This window comes from Notothenia coriiceps, unplaced genomic scaffold (assembly GCF_000735185.1).
Source record: "Notothenia coriiceps isolate Sejong01 unplaced genomic scaffold, NC01 NC01_scaffold00034357, whole genome shotgun sequence".
In the NCBI taxonomy this organism is placed as follows: Eukaryota; Metazoa; Chordata; class Actinopteri; order Perciformes; family Nototheniidae; genus Notothenia; species Notothenia coriiceps.
This window is the reverse complement of record NW_011367058.1, coordinates 1-19208: the sequence shown is the minus strand read 5'-3', so window position 1 is coordinate 19208 and position 19208 is coordinate 1. Positions and strand designations below refer to the sequence as shown.

The window sequence follows — 19208 nt, the reverse complement described above, 5'->3', positions numbered from 1 at the left end:
AAGAGACATGGCAAACGCGCATGATGGCTGAGAGAAAGAGCAGCGTTGTGTGGAGCAATTTCACAACTGGCAATTACAACTTAGCGAACTGTGATGTGTGCAAGAAGACAGTTCGCTACTCTGGCCACTTTGTATTGTTATTTTTCATGTTTGCACTTTAAATTTGCAAAAGTAAAACGTTTATTTGTCTATAAAAACTGTCCTGTCTGTATTCAGGAAAATGAATTCAGATGTAGTCTATTTATGATGATTTCAGCTCAAAAATCATGTCATGCAGCTCCCCCCTATATGAAAGTACATAAGACGCTTTTCATTAAAAAAAGTATCGATATCGGTATCGGCGATACTGGCCCTGAAATACTTGGGATCGGATCGAATCCAGATTTTGTGGTATCGCCTACCCCCAAACTGCAGAGCGCATACTGTGTTCCTGTTAGTGTTTACTTCCTATCTGTCTTCTTCTGCTGTTCCCTTTAGTGTTTACTTCCTGTCTGTCTTCTTCTGCTGTTCCCTTTACAAATACAAATATAAAAAAGAATATTCCAAAAGTATTCCAGGTATGTTTGCACAAAGTCCCTTGATCCTTTGAAGCATGATCGACCTCTGGAATGTCCAAATTGACCAATCAGAATCCATAATTTAAATAGGCTGCCTAATATGATATATTACGAATATGAATATTTAAACACAGAGACTGATGAATAAAGCTTGTATGGCAGCTAACAACACATAGAAAAAATACAACTGCCTCAGGAATTCATGGTCTTCTGTAACCGCATATTTATTCATCAACACTCTGATCAAAGACACATTGCCACTCGCTGCAATTTTCCACTTAGAGCATCTGTTTGAATGAATGATTTAATCACATGCTGTATTTAGCTTCTGTTGCGGGCACTGAGGATGTGTGACATGATGTGTAGGTTCACCTTCCTCGCACACAATGTCTCGGTGGCACAGTGTGTCTCCTCGCTCATCCCCTAATATGGGCATGGGGGAAGGAATGGTGGGTAACCATAGAAACACAGAGCAGTGATTCTCCAAGGCACTTTCCTTTAGAGGCCTTGCGTTAACAGGATTAGAGGGAATTCACAGAGGAGACCCCAAAGAGCACAATCTCTTTGTGTCTGTCCTCTGCTCGTCTCCTCTGATCTCCACCCTGACTCAGGGACAGATACTGGAGTCACAAAGGCTTTCATCAGCATGCAGAACTGACAGGAAGTATAGAGTGGACAGCAGTGTTTCCTTTGTGGCATCACACCTCTGTAGCATTCTGTCAGGAGTTTGCTGTAGCATTGCCTGTTAATCCTCAGTCAGTACCTCAAGTGTCTGGGTTTAAATACTTCTCTCAAGGCCTATTTGCATACACAGATTAGCAGAAGTCAAATGTTGGCTTCGACAAGTCCTATTGCTTGCCAAAAAAAAATCTATTTCATTCATTTATTTACCAAAAGTTAAAAATAGAAGTACAGTCATAAGAAAACATGTAGATATGTGAAATATGATAAGCTGTCCAGAGCTTTGAAAAAGGGGCCCATATACTGAGGAATAAGTATTCACAACATCACATCTAGATCTTAAGGGTTGGGCACGTTCAAAATGTATTCCGTTACAATTACCAGCTACCTATAATAAAAAGTATTCACTAACCTAATTCTAATCTAAGTTTCAAAGTATACATGTATTACATTACATTACATGTCACTTGTTAGACGCTTTTATCCAAAGCGACTTACATACTCAATACTGTGGACAATCCCCACAGGAGCAATTTGGGGTGAAGTGTCTCAGGGACACAACGACATGCTGACTGCAGTGGGGTTTGAACCTGTGACCCCTGATCCCAACACCAACGCACAACCCAATGCACCACACGCCTCCCTTATTATAACCTGGAAACGTTGCATTAGAGTTCATATAGGTTCACCTGCTGAATAAAAACAGAACAAATGAAGCAAAGAAAGTGAAAACCATAAAGCAGATTCAGGCAGTAGGCGTATAGATTGAAACCTAAAGTATTAGCCTACAGAACAGTACAGCTGACAGAGAAGAGATAACATCTGATCATTTTGCAGCAAAAACACAATGTAAGAGAAGTAACTGTAAACTGTCAGGGAATACAGTTACCTTTTTTGTGTCCTAATAACGGAATCCAGTTACATGTAATCCAAGACTAAACTAATCCAATCCTAACTACTTAATACGTAAAATATTATAAACACAGACCCATTACAAGGGAAAACAATGGTACAAAATACATTTCAGATTAAGATTGATTAGACAGTAGTAAAGGATGGTGATAGAAAAATAAATCGACTTGGTGTGTCAGGGCCTTTACGTTCAGCGTGATGACGTTTAGAAGTATCATTTAGTCCCTTGTTGGCGACCACTGTTTTTTAGACTCATAGAAGCATCTGATGTTCACTGTTTGGCTATTTACTGACATGTTTTATGTTGTACAATGAAAAAACTGAAACCTTGACTTTAATTAAATGTATTATGTCAACAGATTTCACCTAACTGTATTAGGTGAGTCGAAAGCAATAATATCAGGCTCAAATAAAAAATATTATGTTCAACTTAATACTTTTGCTTTCAACCTAATACAGTTATGTGAAATCTGTTGACGTTTCAGTTTTTTCAGTGTACAACAAAAGGTGAAAATAATTTTAACTTGTGTTATCCACAGACCTTATTGTATATCAGGCTTATAACAAAAACATGTTAAGACATGTAAGAGAACATGAAGCGTTAAAATGCTAACTAAATTCATTTGTTAGGACTCATTCCTTCACCACTCTATTTGGATGATGTCATCCGGGTAATCTCAGCATGGGCTTGGAGACTTTACATATCATGCAAAAATGTTCCCATGAAAAGGCCAAACTCAGCATTGGCCTTTCACCCTGCCCTGTGATTCTCAGTTCCCATCCCACTGCTCCATACCGAAGACTTAACTCTTTATCTAGATACAAAATATTTTGGTTAAGTTTACAAGAGGTTTGTACTGATTATATGTACAGAGAAAAAAGGAAAGAACAACGAAAAACACAAACTAATAATAACAACAACGACTTAAAGGTCTCCTATTATACTGTTTTTCATCAATATATTATAGGTCTCAGATAATACAAAACATGTCTCTGAAGTGTTTGGCTCCAAACACCAAACAGATCATTGCAGCATTACCCATAATCCCCTCTGTTTCAGCCCTGTTTCCAAAGTGCTGATTCTCTGAGATTCAGGTGATAAGTGGGGGGGGGGTTACCTTGTTTGCTGATTGGCTAATGGTTACACAAAACAAAACATCGTTATGAAATCATCAAGTGGCCAAAATCTGATCAGCTCATTTTCAGACAGGTTTTTATATAAATGGATCAGGACAAAAAGAGAGAGAATCTTTTTTCCTGAAACTTTCAGAGTCTCTTTACACAGAGGGGACACATGTTGATGTAGAACAGACATGAAGAAGAGGGGACACATGTTGATGTAGAAGAGACATGAAGAAGAGGGGACACATGTTGATGTAGAAGAGACATGGAGAAGAGGGGACACATGTTGATGTAGAAGAGACATGAAGAAGAGGGGACACATGTGATGTAGAAGAGACATGAGAAGAGGGGACACATGTTGATGTAGAAGAGACATGAAGAAGAGGGGACACATGTTGATGTAGAAGAGACATGAAGAAGAGGGGACACATGTTGATGTAGAAGAGACATGAAGAAGAGGGGACACATGTTGATGTAGAAGAGACATGAAGAAGAGGGGACACATGTTGATGTAGAAGAGACATGAAGAAGTGGATTTTGCTCAATCGGTGATCTTTAAGTAATCCCCTACATTCACTGACAGTGAGCTTCATACATACGAAGATTCTCCAGAAATGTTGGTAAATGATTATATATGCATGCAGTACATATGCATATATATACTGTACTGTATACATACTTACATACATATGCTGCAGATATGCTATACCGATAGCAGATTGTTTTACAGAGTGTGGAATGCATTTAAACAAGGTCCCCAGGACATTTCCTGTTTGAGTGTAGAAGTCAATATCTGATCTTTTCAAATTTCATGCAGGACATTACGTCCGTCAACCACTGAAAATGAGTGGACGGGACACTGTCCCTCCACTTAATTAGGATGGCTCGACGAGCAGGAGGAAGACTTAACTTAACCCCAACACTTAACTCTTAAGAAACACCTCGCAAATATGTTATCTTATTGCATTAAATAGCTGATCACTATAGTTTTTACAGACATTATTCAAACAGGAGGAACAAGGGCATTTGATTGGGACTAGTTTTAGTGGCGCATTATTCCAAATGTGTTGTTAAAACAGTTGTCTCACGTCAATTACTTTTTAAGTTTAAGATCTTCCTATAAACAACATAATTCTGTGTGTTCTGCAGTTATATAGTCCATTTCTGGCCAAGCTGCTGTCCTCATTGCTCTGGGATAAAGCATCAACAAAGTGTTTTCTTTTTTAAGCACTGCCTAATGTAAGACCCTGAAATCAAAATGTTCTGCTGCTAATATAAATATAATGGTTGCCTATAATAATTTCCCGCAGTGATTACTAAAGTGATGATCCACACACTGGTAGATGATTGAACCATGACTTATTTATAGGAACAGCAGACATGATGCAGGATGGTTATACACTTTGTTCATTGTACACCGTGACATGGATTAGACTGTGGGCCGGCATGTTTCATATTGAACTTCTTGTCACTAGTTATTGTTGTTTAGCTATTTTGTGTTAAGAGCTGGGTCATGAAGCCGTACATTTTGTTGTGCACCGGTCTGTTATTAAAGGTCCCCTATCATACTGTTTTTCATCAATATATTACAGGTCTCAGATATATACAAAACATGTCTCTGAAGTGTTTGGCTCCAAATACCAAACAGATCATTGAAGCATTACCCATAATCCCCTCTGTTTCAGCCCTGTTTCCAAAGTGCTGATTCTCTGTCTGTTACTTTAGATGAAAATAAGGAGCCCCTCCCCACGCCCCTCTGACAGAGATTTGGTTACAAAGAACTCAATGGTGCTCTAGGAGGAGATTCAGGTGATAAGGTGGGGGGGGGGTTACCTTGGTTGCTGATTGGCTAATGGTTATACAAGCCAAAACCTCGTTATGATATCATAAACTGCCCAAAATCTGATCAGCTTATTTTCATAAATGAATACATCTCACTAAGATATCTTTCGGTGCTTTATATTGTTAATTATTTTCCATATTCAGTTAATAGTTGAATGGCTAAATGCATTGCATACCGCCATGAACTCGGTGCACCAGCCAAGAACTCAGTAGAAACCTCCAGAATTGAGATTGAAATAATTAAAAAGGATTTCCATTTTTTGAATAGTGGTGCCCCAAGGTGAATTTAATGTTGATTACATTCTGATACTATTTCTGTGCCTGAAGTTGAGTGCAATTGCACTCCTTCATCTTTGGTAGCAACAGAGATGTTAAAGCTTACAAATTGTCATTGCATATGTTGGTATCCTTTAGGCATGATCCACTCTCCCTATCTAGGATGTTCAGAGCTGTGAATGTTAGAACCTGGGCCAACAGCTGTGGATGTGCCTCCCTGGGTTTATTCATAGGTTTTTGCATACATTTTCTCTGCCTGGTGTGAGGTTTGAGTCCTGAATTACAAGTGGATATTGAGAATCTGAGGGAGTACACACCCAGATCTGAGCAACTGCAAAGTCTAGAGATGCCAATTTGTTGTAATGCATCTCATCTTTAGTGAAAATATGTATGATTCATAAAGGATCCTGGTCATCTTTGAGAAGCCATGTTTTTGTGTTGCATTTCGTTTTAGGAGATGTCACCTGGCAAATGCGCCTCTGTCACCAAGTAACAGATTCAATCTTGCGTCATTTCTAAACTCATTAAAGCATGGAGATATGTCCCAGTAAAGAAACTAAATACTAATATGAAGCTGAACATGAACAGAATTTGTCTTTTTGAATAAGATCCAAATGGTATCGAAGTAACCAAGTCAAGTGTGTCGCCATTCATCATGTATAAACTAATCTGAGCATACTTGAACCTAAATACAGAACATATTCTTCTTTATCTCTTTAGATTTTAAATATTATAAAATCAAACCAGTAGATGTCTCAGTTTTGCTTCAACAGGTCATCATGAATCCAGATAAACCATTTGTAACAGCCCAATGTGGGATAATTTAAATAATAGTCTAATATGACGACAGAAGCTTCAGCACACCGCCGGCGCATGTTTGTGCCCTGCAGTTTAATAATAGCTGACTACATGATCCTGTTAAAAATAGCTACACCTTGATGGTCTCATCTGAATACAATGTATTATGGAGCACTAATGAGTCCAATCATCACCAGAACTGAAAGAAAAGAAGGGATGGAGGTTTTGAAGAGAGGAAGCTAGGGAAGAAAGAGGAAGATGAAGGGAGAGCCGAGAGACAGGCCCTTTGGGTTTGTGTGTGTGTGTCTGCTGTGTATGTGTGTGAGGATGCGTGCGCATTGTAGAGAAACCTGATGTGTGTCTTCCCCTCACTTGAACTCAGACTACTCGAGAAGGAAGGACATCTCCTTCAGCTTACCCTCTTCTCTATCACTCATCTTGCTCACCCATTGTTCGGCACACATATTTCCCATCAGCCCCTCACCATGTTGCTACTTTACAACCGTTTCCTCTCTCTCCTAGAATCGATCTATCGCCGCGGGGCCAGAAGATGGAGGAAACTCTACCGAGTCAACGGACACCTCTTCCAGGCCAAGCGCTTTAACAGGGTGAGTGTCTTCAAATCTCGCTGACGCTGATACATATTCCCGCCCGGAGGAGTAATGCCGCAACAATGCTTCCATCAGTTCAGTTATGGGTCTGTCTTCACCGGGATAACATGATAAGGACCTGGTGCCAATGGAAGACACAGGAAGTGTATAATGATAGTAATTCCAGTTTGGTGTACACTGAAAAAACTGAACCGTTGATTTTAAATAAATGTATTATATCAACAGATTTCACATAACTGTAGTATTCATTTAATGTATTTTAATGCTATTGTTACTTTATAGATTCAGATTATAAACTGAAATAGAATATAAGTCAACTAATAACTAAAAATGAACATTAACATTTAATTTCAGGTAAATATATCCAGAAGCCATATACAATTAATTAAAATGAGTTCCAAATGGAGCTGTGATGAACACATTAATGCATCAATAATCAATATCCCGTCATTTAATATATAGGATTCCGAATTACTTTGACTTTAGGTACTTTAAGTACATTTTGAAGCCAATACTTTTGTTCATTTACCTAAAGGTCCCATGTCATGGCCATTTCTACTGATCATAATTCCATTGTTGAGGTCTACTAAAATAATTTATATTGTGCAATTTTCCAAACTCACATTGGTTTCTCAAACAGCATCTCTGTATAGTATGTGTATTCACTCTCTGTCCTAAACGGCTTGTTGGAGCTCCTGCCCCCCCCCCTCCCTGTGAGCCCAGTGGCCGTCTGCGAGACAGCGAGACACAGCGAAACCCAGCCCCAAACACACACACGCCCGCAGCCTGGCTGGGAGTTTGTGTGTGTGCCCAGGCTGAGTTCCGCGGTGTCTCGCCGACCCAACACCAGTGAGCCAGCTCACAGTGTCCGCTCCACGCAGCAGCGAGCCTCGCAACGTCCCGCCGAGTATGTGTGTGTGTGTGAGGAAGTCCGCAGATTGATCCAAACGTAACGGCTCCCGTTTAAGTAAATGAATCCAGGAATTTTACCTTTATCAGAGTATTTTTACAAATAAGTTTTGCTACCTTTACTTAAGTAAAAGATCTGAGTACTTCTTCCACCACTGGCGATGCCATGTCTGCGCATTGAGCGTCATTTTCAGTCTGTACAGAGGCAGTTAGTATCTGGAGGCAGCAGCTGCTTTTAGGGTTGTTATATCTGTAAGAGCTAACAGATCCTGCATTGATATCATCCAGCCATACTCAATCCAATACCAAGCTCTGAACAAATCTTATATTGGCTTTGAATCAAAGTCCGACCCCAGGCTTCTGTATGTTTATTAAATGCAATAGGGTTGGAGCATGAAAGCTCTTTCTTGAATTTGAAAGAATTACCTATAATCATGCTTGAGGTTCTTCATCCACACACTTTTATCCTCATGTCATGGTCTTCATCAGCAGGTGGTGTGTGAAGAAGCAGCCCTTTTCTAGGAATTGTGTATACATTTGATATTCCTGCACCTCACAGTTACTGTGATTTTTTTCTTGTTAAGGTATAGAGAGCAGTGTGTCAGAAACATGCTGCAGTTAAATGATATATCACAGGTAACGCTTCAGCCATTCGATATCTGGATATTGGTGCATAATTCATGGTGTCCTAGTTATGGCTTGTGTGACAGTTGTCCCATTTGAGCTACACACACACACACACACACACACACACACACACACACACACACACACCTCCTCCTACCAACCTAAAACTTTAGAGTGTTCTTATTCAGGAATGCAGATATGCCACTCTGAAAGGCAGGGGAAATACATTACGGTAATGCTATTTCAAAAGAGGTCAGGTTGAACTGCTTTACCTTGGCGTTGAAGCTTCTCATTTAGTGAGGTCATATCATGTTTTTGGAGAAAATGTTTCTTCTTTAATGTGAAAGTGCAGCATTTAGTTATACGCTCACGCTAATATATTATTTTAGTTGGTGCCATACCTTTCAAACAGATATAAGGTTGATCTTTAAAACCTTACCTTTACATCACCTTCACTGAAGCTAGGCTAACCATGTGCCCACTGTTACAATTGTCCTGGTAAGTAAAACAGCTCTTAGGATGAAACATCTCTAAGTGGATCAACCCAGTGCAGCGTTATCTTGCTGACTCATCACTTTACTCCAGCATCTCCACCTTGAAGGGGCCATTACTACTGATGTAGCCTGGCTTGTTCAATAAAAGACACAAACAGTAGGTGCATTAGGGCTAATGATTAGACTTCTGCTCTGGTCATATACAGTTGCAAGAAAAACCCTTTGGAATTACCTGGATTTCTGCATAAGTTGGTCATAAAATGGAGGAAGTCACTGATGTCCAGAAAAAACATTGCTGCACGTTTGAAGTTTGCAAAAGAGCACCTGGATGCAAAATATTCTGTGGACAGATGAAACCAAAGTTGATTTGTTTGGAAGGAACACACAACGCTATATGTGGAGAAAAAAAGTNTATTGTTACAGTTGATAAAGGGGGTGGGGGAGGGGTGTCTAAAGTCAAAGATGAATTTTGATTGGGCCAAATGTAACCCCGAGTGACCCACAACATGTTGCTGGGTCTCCCCAGACCCGAGCACCAAATTTATACACTTTTTCTTTAGAGACCTTCAGACTGGGCTAAAATGGTCCAAATCAGTTTTGTAGTGTTTATATAGCTGCTGTGGAGGATATCATGAAGCCTTGTTCCAATAAAAAAAATAGAGCATAGCTATTGTATAATTGTAACTTGAAACGGGTCACGGGAGACCCGAGCACAACATACAGTTGCAAGAAAAAGTATGTGAACCCTTTGGAATTACCTGGATTTCTGCATAAATTGGTCATAAAATGTGTTCTTATCTGCACGTTTGAAATTTGCAAAAGAGCACCTGGATGTTCCACAGCACTACTGGCAAAATATTCTGTGGACAGATGAAACCAAAGTTTAGTTGTTTGGAAGGAACACACAACGCTATATGTGGAGAAAAAAAGGCACAGCACACCAACATCAAAACCTCATCCCAACTGTGAAGTATGGTGGAGGGAGCATCATGGTTTGGGGCTGCTTTGCTGCCTCAGGGCCTGGACAGATTGCCATCATCGACGGAAAAATGAATTCTCAAGTTTATCAAGACATTTTGCTGGAGAACTTAAGGCCATCTGTCCACCAATTGAAGCTCAACAGAAGATGGGTGATGCAACTGGACAACGACCCAAAGCACAGAAGTAAATCAACAACAGAATGGCTTCAACAGAAGAAAATACGCCTTCTGGAGTGGCCCAGTCAGAGTCCTGACCTCAACCCAATTGAGATGCTGTGGCATGACCTCAAGAGAGCGATTCACACCAGACATCCCAAGAATATTGCTGAACTGAAACAGTTTTGTAAAGAGGAATGGTCCAAAATTCCTCCTGACCATTGTGCAGGTCTGATATGCAGCTATAGGAAACGTTTGGTTGAGGTTATTGCTGCCAAAGGAGGGTCNCAAGGTCCCGGTATCTCGCAGGACAGTGCACCCAGCAGGAGCTTCCAGCTAGATTTGATCGATATGGACATAAACGCGAGTGAAGGCTAATCGGACAGGAGAGGTGACACGCAGCTCTGCATGATAACCTGCAGCTCCGCCCGCTGTGATGGGCGGCACAAAACACACACTTCAAGTTAGATCATCACCCTTGNAACGGTCGTATCTGCTACAGTTCTCTATCAGATAGACGGTTCGGCCACACAAGGCCGACATGGATCCCAAGGTGGGTAGATCTGCGGACGAATAAATAAATATGTTTATTTATACTGTCGGGTCACTCATTACTGGATCAGCCAGCTGCATGAGACCACAGATACTGACGGGCTGTCAGGAGAGGGGGAGGAAAAGAGAAGCTCCGTCCTCCGTGTATTATTCTTATATTGTTATATAGAGTCATTATTCATTTGACCAAAAACTGGTCCATGCCTTCGTCACCTCCCGCATTGACTACTGAAATTCTCTGCTTGCAGGCATTCCAACAAAAACCACTCAGAGAATGCAATATCTACAAAACTGTGCCGCCCGAATACTCACAAAAACACGCAATTCAGAGCACATCACCCCCATCCTTCACTCACTCCACTGGCTCCCTGTAACACACCGGATCAACTACAAAGTCCTCATAATGGTCTTCAACGCCATCAACCACACTGGCCCCACCTACCTACAGGAACTGCTAACCAGAAAACATTCCCATACCTCACGCACACTCAGGTCAGACAGCTCCTGGCTGTTCCGCGGACAAAACTGGTCACCATGGGAAACCATGCTTTCTCCTCCCTGGGTCCACGTCTGTGGAATGAGCTTCCAGAGAACATAAGGACCTCTGCATCACTCTCAGTTTTTAGGAAATGCCTCAAGACCCGCCTGTTCCGCACCACATTTTACTGACTGTCCTTTACTGTATTTATTTTTAAACCTTTTATGCTCTTAACCTTTTTATTTTTTATATTACCATATTTTATTCAATATGCTCCTTTAGATATCTTTTTATTTTTATTTGTTTTATTATTTTCTCCTTATAGCTTTGTGAAGCACCTTGAGATTACATTGTTTTTAAAGTGTGCTATATAAATCAAATGTATTATTATTATTATTATTAATTTTCACACTAGTTATGGAATATTGGCACATTAGGCCTTCTGTCATAATGAGAGTTAAAGGATAACTTCCCTATTAATTCCCACTAAATCCAAGGAAGGTTTTCCAACTTAAATATTTCTGGACTTTAGTAACCATAAACCTGACAACCTAACCCTACCTCTTTATCTTCAACTTTCTGAAGAAAACCAGACTTCAGGAAGCTTTACCACGTTGGACCGGCTGTTACTGGCAGACACATAATCCTTTTCTATATTTATTTGTGCACTTTATAAACTAATTATATGAAGTGAACTGTAGAGATGTTGGTTAGAGTAATATGAAGCTAGACTGCCAGGCTAGTTACCAGTACATTACACTCAGACTTTTCAGTCTAAGCTAGGCTGACTGTGTGCCGACTCCAACTTCCTTATTAACAAAAAGACATGAGATTGACATCCATCTTCTCATCTCACTCTCCAAAAAGAAATGTAATAAATATTGTGTATTTTTTTACCAGAATGTTGAAATATTTTCTTGAAGATAAGATAATGGTTTTGGGTAAATATTGACAAATTTTCCTGCTTCAAGTCAGCATTTAATTTGTCTTTATTCTGTAATCAAGCCTATTATTATTATTAACCTTAATCATGTTCTCTAAGGTGCAAAAATAGAACAGCGGAAAAACGTCAAAAAACATTTAGTTGACAAGTCTCAGAGATTGTAGGACATTACAATTAATATGTTGACAATTTTTTGTTTCATTTAACTGTTAAAATTACAAAAAATCTAATTCATATGCACATTTCAGGACACAGGGATGTCATTTCCATGGATATAGTTTTATTATAAATGTATGATTTAGTCTTGGTAAAATGGACCAGTTGTTTTTCAGTCTGGGATTTCTCTGACCGTTGTTGCTATGCCAGCTTCCAGGCTTCTGGTTGGTTCGCAATGTTGTCCTCAGCATATAAATAAGCCAAGGAGAAGTAGGTCAGGTTTCTCCTCCCTATTTTCACTCCATCCCTCTCCTTTCTCTCAGACTCTACATGTCTGCCCCTCCCCCTCCCCCCCTCCTCTCCATCTCCCCCTGATGTTGCAGTGCAGAAAGCTGCCTCTCATTAGACATAATCGGGTCTCGTTAGCTCCTGTTTCCCACATGATGAGGCAGAATCCAGCCGTCAATGCTGGCTGTTTGCCATCACAAGCGCTCTGTTAAGGATGTGACTGACACACCAGCCTCACATGCTACTAGACAGAACATCCAATTAAAAATTCATGCTGGTTAAAGCAGGCTACTGAGAACTGAGAGGGAACGTGGTCATTTCTACCGTTGACACGAGCTGTCTTATCAGGATAATAGCTGAAGACCGATAGATACACATAAACAATTCCTAGTATGCTCAGGACACTCATATTTACATTTGAAATGCAATCAGAATAGCGCTAAAATTGCCCATCTGGACCCTAAAGTTGAAAATCATTCAAATACAAATAGGAAACAGTCTGGACCCTTGGCTGAGGTATTGTCCTAGAACTCTCTAGGCTAGCCTCTTTTGACCCTCTTGAAATTGCCTTGGCTGCGGTCAAATAGTCAAAGAACTGGTCTTCTATCTTTTACATTAGTGGAAAACTTCATTGGGTTAGGAGAGATGAAAGAGAATTCCTCAGGGTTTAGGAAGAGACAACTGCGGTGCTACGAGAATCTGACTGCACTTACACTGGGAGACAGATGTTTCTGATGTGCAGCTGAACGGAGTCACAGTATGGGACAGCATTATGTCCTTTTCTTTCATAAAGGATGGTCCAGTTTATCCTACTCTTAAGGAAATAGGAGAAGAAGCATTACAAATGATTTCCTATCATAGAGAATTCTAATAGAGGATGCTGTTGAGTGAGGGGAGGTTGTTGCCTCTTTCTGTCCGAGCGGGACAGCAGCTTTTACCTTTCCATCCCCAGCAGGTGGGGCCAGCACTGGGTTTAAACCACATAGATCAGCCTGTCTTGGTTCTATGGAAGCTGCATCAGGTTGTGGTGGTAATACATGTGATATATATTTGTATTGTACCTTTGTGGCCTGATGTCACTGCTCGGATTGATGCAGTTATTATTGGTCAGTCTGTTCTGATACGTTTCTTACTCAGAGGTGAACTAGACAGCAGATCATTACCCGGCATATTATGCTGTCAGTTTCCAGGCACTCATATGATCTGTCTGCCAGGCTGCAGGGAGGACTGGCAATCAATGAAAGCTTTTTTGTACTCATCCCTTTATTCCCGAGCTGCAGGCAGCTGCTGGACCCTACACAACCAGATGCACTTCAGCATGACATGTACTGTAAAAGGTTGCAGTCCATATCTGCACTGGTTTCAGTCTGCTGGCTGCTGTGTAGTGAAGTTTGACAGTCTGCCCAAAGTACAATGTATAAATGATGTTATTTCTGTTTAATCAGGCTGTGCTCTTGATATGGTTATGTGGTAAATCCTGCAGTGAATATAATCGCAGAGTGGAGCAGACTGGGGTTATTAGAATATTATTACCCCTGGACCACCAGGCTGTTAAACCTACAGTCTTAAGTGCAATACTCTTTCAATTACTTAACTCATATGCACTTTTTATTCTTTGATGCACTTTATAGATTTTTTCGCCATTGTTCTAAAACATTTATTCCCCCCTGTAAACGTGTTTAAGTTTGTCTGTCCTACCGACGTGTTTTTATGTTGTCTGTTTTCGTTTTCTGCGCAATGTGACAGGGTTGTACTCCAAATCTTGTTGTATGTTTTTGTACAATGACAATAAAGGCTTTCTATTCTATTTTATATTCACGTCACTTGCCGCAAATGTCCAGCTGGGTCAAGGACGTCACACACACTCCACTGCCCTACGCAGGGCCAGCCAGTGCAGCTGTAATGTCTCACTGTTCATGGTTCCTTCAGGGCTCAAGTGAAGTTTCAACAGATGAATACTTCTTTCAATATATTAGAACAGCTCCTGATGGTGTATCATCATTTATTTATCTTGATCTGAGCTAAACACTGCCTGTATTGGTAATAAAGGAAGATTTGTGGCATGTAGCAATTTTTTGAGGATTCTTTTAGAACATTCAACCCCATTATCTAAACTCGTCTTTGGAAATGATTGGCTTAATAAGGCTATCAAACAGTGTGATTCTGGAGTCTGGACTTTAAACCAGCATACCTAATGGGAACATAAGATCTGAAGTTTCAACACACAGTTCAGCCTTTTACTGTAAGTAAAAAGAAAATCTTTGGGTGATGCAACAACATGGCTGTCTTAAATAACCTCATTAGGGTCTGAGATCAGAGGTCGGCGAAGACCCTATTGCAGGGGTCAGCAACCTTTTTGATTTGGAGTGGGGGGGATCATTTTTTTTTTTATCTTTGCCTGTATTATTTTGCCTTTTGGATTAAACGCTTGACTAAAATCTTTTTTGCCTGGTTGTGCTCTTGAGTCCTATTTTTTGCTCGTGCCCGTACTTGTATTTGATAAAGCCACATATCTATCATTTCATCTTGCCGTGTAACAGCAACCAACCGCATAGATAAGTTCTTAAGTTTAAGCGATCAGTATCTGTTATTTACAACTTGTAATTAACATGATGGCTAGTAGAGTTAACAAAAAAAGGGAAATTGTTGGTTGATTCTTTTTAACCTATATTCAATTACATTTACATTTCAATTTACATTTGCATTGAAATAGATAAATAAACAATGCAGTATAATAATGTATTGAATGTGGGTTGTAATGTTGTCTATCTATTATTTTCGAGCATATTTTCCGGAGGATTGCAGAGGCTCAGATTGTGGCTCCTAGATTTGTATGGTTATGTCTTAGGGTTTGTTGGTAAAGATTTTGTTAGATGGATTTATATGAACTACTTTACTGATATTAAAGGTCCACAGAGGATCACTGTTGATTTCTCATTTGTTTTCCCATAGAACCATCAACATCAGTTCAGTGCTTTGGTGTATGACCAAATATGGTCCGTTGAACTTGAATTAAGTCAAATAGCACTGTAAAATTAGGAAGTGAACATTTGAACTTCTAAATATTACAAAGTCACTGTCAACTTTTTAGAATGCTAATGTTAGCATTAAGCTGAAAGTGCTGCCACCAACAAGATCGTAGAAACAAAGGATGTACGAAGATTACACAGCAATGATTGTGTTCTAGGCAGCTAAACGATAGCTTCTTGCTCAAGTCATTCATTCATTAGCCCTGATTGGGACTAACACTATCCATTGCACTATCCATAGCAAGCTTTGACTTTTAATAGTGCAACCCTGGCCTCTGCATTTAGTTGTGTAACAAATAGAATATAAAACTAAGCATTTGAAAATGTGCAAGGTTTCTATGCGTAACTATTTTAATCAGATACAAACAAACACATAAGAAAGATGCAGGCTTGGTATGCAAAGTCTTTGGGTTTGATCACAAGACTCCTGCTGTGTTTTTAGACATCTGAAAACAAGTTGAGGATAAAAAAACTGTTGAGCCTGGTTATCTTGAGGTATAAAAGGCATCACTATTAAAAGGGCTGACTCCCTGGTGTCCACAGCCTGACGCAGTGACTCTTCACACTGCTGACTGGTTGGGTGCTGTGTAGGGAAAGAAACAGGACTAAAGCTGGTGATTAATTTATAAATGTGTGCCTTAACCTCTGTGTAGAGTCAGATGAGAAAGACAGAAGGAAGCCTTTGAAGTCTTGCTGAAACATTTCCATGGCAACAGAGCAGTGACTGGGACTCTTTGTTCTTTACACCGTCAGCATCCATCCCAATGAATGAATGCTGTCGACACACACACACACACACACACACACACACACACACACACACACACACACACACACACACACACACACACACACACACACACACACACTGCATGTGTTCAGTCTACAGGGGGATATTTTGGTGACGGATGAATTGATGCCCAGGGACACTGAACAGCCTTCAGTCCTAATTTAGCAATGTCAGCTAAACACCAATGACAGAACCAACGCTCTAGAGACCATGTGATGTAACTGCATTAGGTCTGTGCTTTAGAGTAGATGTATACCAGACAAAAATAATTTTCTGTTTACAGGAATAAACATATTTTAGAGAAAAAAATCTTGGCATCTTGATAGCTGATGCAACAATCGGTTTGCATAACCAAAGAGTTTCTGCACAAACTGTCAGAAACCTAAATTATTGTAACCAACTTCAGTGGGCAAATGCTCAACCTTGATGGCGTTTGGCACTTTGGAAAAGTGCCCTCTTGACGGATGAATCCCGGTTTTCACTGTAGGGCAGATGGCAGACAGCGTGTATGGCGTCATGTGGGTGAGCGCTTTGCTGAGGTCAACGTTGTGAATCAAGTAGCCCAGGGTGGCGGTCGGGTTATGGTATGGGCGGGCGTATGTTGTGGACAACGAACACAGGTGCATTTTATTGATGGCATTTTGAATGCAAAGATACCGAGAAGAGATCCTGAGCCCCACTGTTGTGCCGTTCATCCTCCATCTGTACACAAATCCTGGAAGCTGGAAACATCCCAGTTCTTGCACATTTTAGAGTGGCCTTTCATTGTGAGCAGCCTAAGGCACACCTGTGCAATAACCATGCTGTCTAATCAGCATCTTGATATGACAGGTGGTGGGATTATCTCTGCAAAGGAGAAGTGCTCACTCACACAGATTTAGACACATTTGTGAACAATGTTTGAGAGAAATAGCCCTTTTGTGTACATTTTCATTCTGATTTCATTCATCCTCACCTGTATTTCAGCTCATGAACAATGGGAGCAAAAACAAAAGTGTTGCGTTCTAATTTTTTGTTCAGTGTAATTTGCCGATATGGATATGTGCCACAGGTTAGATAACTCACATGATTGGATGACAAGGATTCATGTGTTACTGATAGACTTTCTTGTTTATTTCTGTACTAATAGGCTGATTCGTGAACTCCATGTTTGAGAGGTCACAAAAGATCATTTTATACAGTGTCGCTTAAAAAAATTGGTCTCTCTACGACAAAATGGCTACAATAGAGAATTGCATCATCATGACTAGAAATGGTCTCCTTATGAGTCTTTAGATTCCGTGAAAATAACACATGTATACTGGATGAAAAAGCTCTGACAAAGTCACTGTCCACCACCTGCTTATAAACGGCAGACAGACACAGTTAGAGGCTAGCTGCTGAATATAATGGGGCAATTCAGCTAAAGAGAAAAGGTATTTCCTTCAGATGTTGGTAGAAACCAAAAACCGAGCTAAAACAAGAGTGAATAATGGACCGAGCAGCAATCAAAACCAGAATAGACCCGCATTAAAACAGTACAGTAAGGAGAAATGTGTAATACTTCATCTGGAAAGGTCACTGTCTGTCCATCACACTTATTTATTCATGTATTGCTGTTAATTAGTGCTTTATGAGAATCGCCAGGGGTTGTATCAGTGAGTGTGCTAAAGACTAATGTGTCCTGTGTGTGTCTTGCAGAAAGCCTACTGTGGCCACTGTGCTGAAAGGATATGGGGGCTGGGCAGGCAGGGCTACAAGTGTATCAACTGCAAACTGCTGGTCCATAAGCGCTGTCACAGACTCATCCCTCAGACCTGCCAAAGGCTTATGGTGAGTATTCATCATGTACCCAGCAGCTAACAGCAGCAATCTATCTGACATAACACAGCCAAGCAGCACACATTCTAATCAAGCTCACACACTGAAGTGATGAAGACTATTTCCAAACTGTATTTACACAAAGGTTGCAGCCACAGAGAGTGTGAATAGTGTAAAGAAAAAGTTTACACATCTATAAACACACATTGGAAGAAAAAAGAAGAAAAGAAAAGAATACAATTTTTGAAACAAGTGAAATGAAATGGGAGTTATGCCAATAACAATGTAAGAAATAATAAAAAATGCTAATTATTTCTAACAGATGACCAACAATACAAAAAAAAGCATGTGAATTAAAACCATTAAAATATGTAATGTAATTACATTTGAATTAAGCAGACTACTGACTTTAGCACAACACAGATTCCTCTTTCTTTGTACATATACTGTTTTTCCTCTTGCAGTTTGTATTCCCCTCTTGCGGGATTACCGTAATTTTCGGACTATAAGGCGCACCTGAATATAAACCGCAGCAGCTAAATTGAATGATGTGTACATATATAAACCGTACTGGACTATAAGCCGCAGGTGTTTTAATGTTTAATTACCATATGTAAGGGTTCGTGCACAGAGGGGATTGTCGGGAAAGAGATGGCTGTTTGAGGAAGCTCCCATTTATTAACATTTCAACAAACAAGTTGCATATTTGCATAACGTATTCAAGTGTTAGCATTTAGTGCAATAGTAGCTACAGAACATGTACTGTGCTGTGTAAACTGTACTGTATCACATAGCGTTTCAGACACACAAACTTTTCAACTTTCAAACTTAAACGGTGCGCTCCCAGTGCACGTACCGGCAGTGATCTACAGCAGCGGTTTTCAACCAGTGGTACGGGGACAAACTGTCTCGCTCTCGTAATGTCTGTCTGTCTTGCTCTCGTTCTGTCTCTCGTACCACTCTCGGTTCCACTTTTACTTTTGCGCGCTACCTGTCTCACTCTTTTCCGGCCTCCAGCTTTTCCTGCTGGAGCCCTGCCGCTTAAAGGTGGGGGGCGCGGACCGGCCATAGAGCCCATAGAGTTAAAGGTAGTGGACTGTAACCTGTAAAATCCATAGATTTAGGAGGTCCCCTAGTGGCCGTTGGCTGTAAAAATCCATAGATTAGCCGCACAGTTATATAAGCCGCAGCGTCGAAAAATGGGAAA

The 19208-nt window shown here is 40.3% G+C and overlaps 1 protein-coding gene across 2 annotated transcripts in view; it reads left to right on the top strand.

Moving 5' to 3' along the window:
* Positions 1-18044, top strand: part of LOC104962096 (protein kinase C zeta type-like) — a 26133-nt gene extending 8089 nt beyond the window's left edge. For both annotated transcript variants that reach the window (XM_010790490.1, XM_010790491.1), the window contains exons 2-3: positions 6711-6796; positions 17882-18044. In XM_010790490.1, the coding sequence (XP_010788792.1) occupies positions 6711-6796; positions 17882-18043 (248 nt within the window). In that variant the 3' untranslated portion in view covers position 18044. The remainder of the gene's footprint in view (positions 1-6710; positions 6797-17881) is intronic.
* The last annotated feature ends 1164 nt before the right edge of the window (positions 18045-19208 follow it).